Source organism: Orussus abietinus, unplaced genomic scaffold (genome assembly GCF_000612105.2).
Source record: "Orussus abietinus isolate OABI.00-Male unplaced genomic scaffold, Oabi_2.0 scaffold45, whole genome shotgun sequence".
In the NCBI taxonomy this organism is placed as follows: Eukaryota; Metazoa; Arthropoda; class Insecta; order Hymenoptera; family Orussidae; genus Orussus; species Orussus abietinus.
The window spans coordinates 423,664-426,068 of record NW_019394256.1 but is presented as its reverse complement, the minus strand read 5'-3'; the positions used below and the strand labels follow the sequence as shown (position 1 = coordinate 426,068).

The 2,405-nt window shown below is 34.1% G+C and overlaps 1 protein-coding gene across 3 annotated transcripts; it reads left to right on the top strand.

Moving 5' to 3' along the window:
- Positions 1-1,993, top strand: LOC105694434. Of its 3 annotated transcripts, XM_012415104.1 has the most exons (4): positions 32-112; positions 267-399; positions 507-821; positions 1,675-1,993. In XM_012415104.1, the coding sequence occupies exons 2-4, from the start codon at positions 393-395 to the stop codon at positions 1,704-1,706; spliced, it is 354 nt and encodes a 117-aa protein (XP_012270527.1). In that variant the 5' UTR covers positions 32-112; positions 267-392; the 3' UTR covers positions 1,707-1,993. The 3 variants fall into 3 exon arrangements, with proteins under 3 accessions (XP_012270526.1, XP_012270525.1, XP_012270527.1); XM_012415103.1 differs by lacking the exon at positions 267-399 and having other exon boundaries at positions 1-112; positions 507-803; XM_012415102.1 differs by lacking the exon at positions 267-399 and having other exon boundaries at positions 1-112.
- Positions 1,994-2,405: the final 412 nt, after the last annotated feature.

Here is a 2,405-nt window from a genome sequence, read left to right as displayed (position 1 = left end):
TTCCTCGGAGAACAGTTCGCATCTGACCAGTTGCGAATCATATTCATATACAGATGCCTAATCTCAAATATTGAATCAGTCATGAAACTCCTTTTCTTCGCTCTTTTCTTCAGTAAGTACCTTTTCGATTCCACTAAAAATGCTTGCCTTCATTTTGGTTCTAATTATTAACAAATGCATTCTTAAAAGTCCCGGTGATTACTGAATAACAAATTCCAGAGCAAGTGCAATCAGTTCAATTATACTAAAAAATACATATTATAAAGATTTTATAGGAGTGACATTCTGAATTTCACATTACCGTAAATACAACAATATTATTCGAGGAATTTAATATTTTATTTCCAAGACAATTAAGAAGAATTATTCAATTTTTACGTAACGGCTTAACAATGATAGGTATGCAGTTATGGTTCATTATTATGCATTTTAACATTTCATTTCCAGAATCATTGATAATAATTATTTTCTGAATGTATCGTGACTAAATGGATGTTGATCTGCAGTTTTTAGCGGTTCATTGTTTGTGGCAATATGCGAAAATGACGGGGAAACCGATTGTGATTGCGATTATTGCGAGGTGACGAAAATAATTGGACTTAAGGGAAACGAGAACACGGGTGGAAAGCTCATTACATCCGCCAAGAAAAAGAAAATGATCTGTGCTCGAGATCGAGATGGTCCAGATCGAACGTTTCCGAATATTTGCTACATGCATTGTTTGAATCATTGTACGCTTTTCCAGACACGGATAATGGAGATGAATAGTATTGAGAGGAAAATTGTCGCCGCCTCCAGGTCAAGTAAGATATGCAAAAATGGTAATAGCAATAGCAATAGCAAGAGCAAGAGCAAGATTGGCACGTGCCAATGAGCAAAGGAAAGGTCGTCACGACCAAGATACAAAAAAGAACAGCTTAATTAGCGTTATTATTTTCTTTCCAAGTACAATATTAAGGGGATGTGAAAGTGGTGTCAAAGAATACTGTTTTATGAAGCTTATTTCCGGATTGGGTGTACCGAATCGTTTCAAACTTGACAATGTGAATATAGAGGCGATAAGGAAGATCCTGTTACCCATAAAATAAAAATCTCTTTATAGATATTTTCAAAATTTTGGTATAAAAATTATATTTCATGAGTGTCAGGTTCTTCTTTACAGCTTTCACGTATCGAATCGTTCCAAGCTTTACGACGTGAATACAGAGGCATGGAAAGCTCCTGAAATCCATAAAATTTCAACTTCTTAAAAATTTCTTTGTAGATATTTTTTAAATCTTGTATCAAAAATAAAATGTCATGAGGACCTTCTTTATAAACTCCATACTAATGTTGTAAAGTTTGAAACGATTCGGTATATCCAGTTCGTAGGAAAAGTTTCATGAAGGATTGAGCTTTTGGATACCACTTACACATTCCCTTAATATAATTTCACAGACAGTTTTCTCATGACGCTAATCATTCTAATAATGTCCTAAGCTTAACAAATTTAATAGATTTAGTAATTAAATTAATGTAGGATGAAGGAAATATGCAAAGAAGTTTTAGTAACACTCTTCTACTAGCAGCAATATTTTAATATGAATTTATTGATCAGATGTTAAACGTTTCGGAGGGAACTTTGCATTTCCTTTTTACAATTTCAAGTTCTACTTACGTGGTTTTATTTCCCAGATTATTACAAACTGCATGATGGATCGTGCTGAAAGTGGAGGGTATAACGTAATGCTTTCCAAGGCATCAAGATGATGGAAGTAATTTGTTGCATCCTGCACGAGCTTTTTTATTTACGGACGTTACCTACCGAAATATACGTGAAAGACGAATCTTTATATTTATCCAGAGAGAAAATAATTTATTTCGGTAATTTATTCGTATTTGTCTATCTGTTAGTTAATGTAAATAAGCCGCTTAACTGGAACGTCTATTTACCCTTGTATTTATTAATTATAAGTAACGCATTACCATAAGTAAAGAATATTGCAACCATGAATATTGCAATCGTAAATATTATTTTTGTTACCCCGGCGAAATAACAATTCTTTTTCGTCCATACGGCAAATAGATTTCCGTCAATTTGGCCAATATATTTTCAAGTGTTTACCTTTATTGAAGTAAGTACACTTATCCATTACGACTGTGAATTATTTTCCAGCATACGCCTCCAAGAGTTTGTAATAAAATCGGCCCGAGTACACGTCATGCTAGAATTTGTATCTAGGACCTTTATAATTAGTTGCATCAATCTGTTGAAATGACATGATGTTAATCGTTACATTAACAGCTGGTTTTCCCGCAGGCTCGATTTACTGGACGCGATTTGTGTATCCCCCAAGGCATAGGCATACACAAATGCAAATATCATCATCGACGCAGCAAATGTACCTGAAACACCCAAATATGGG

Coding starts and splice junctions, on each gene's coding strand:
- LOC105694434 (XM_012415102.1), top strand. CDS start 82: ATGAAACTCCTTTTCTTCGCTCTTTTCTTCA. Junction 113..506: donor TTTCTTCGCTCTTTTCTTCA/GTAAGTACCTTT, acceptor GTTGATCTGCAG/TTTTTAGCGGTTCATTGTTT. Junction 822..1,674: donor AAGTAAGATATGCAAAAATG/GTAATAGCAATA, acceptor TTTATTTCCCAG/ATTATTACAAACTGCATGAT.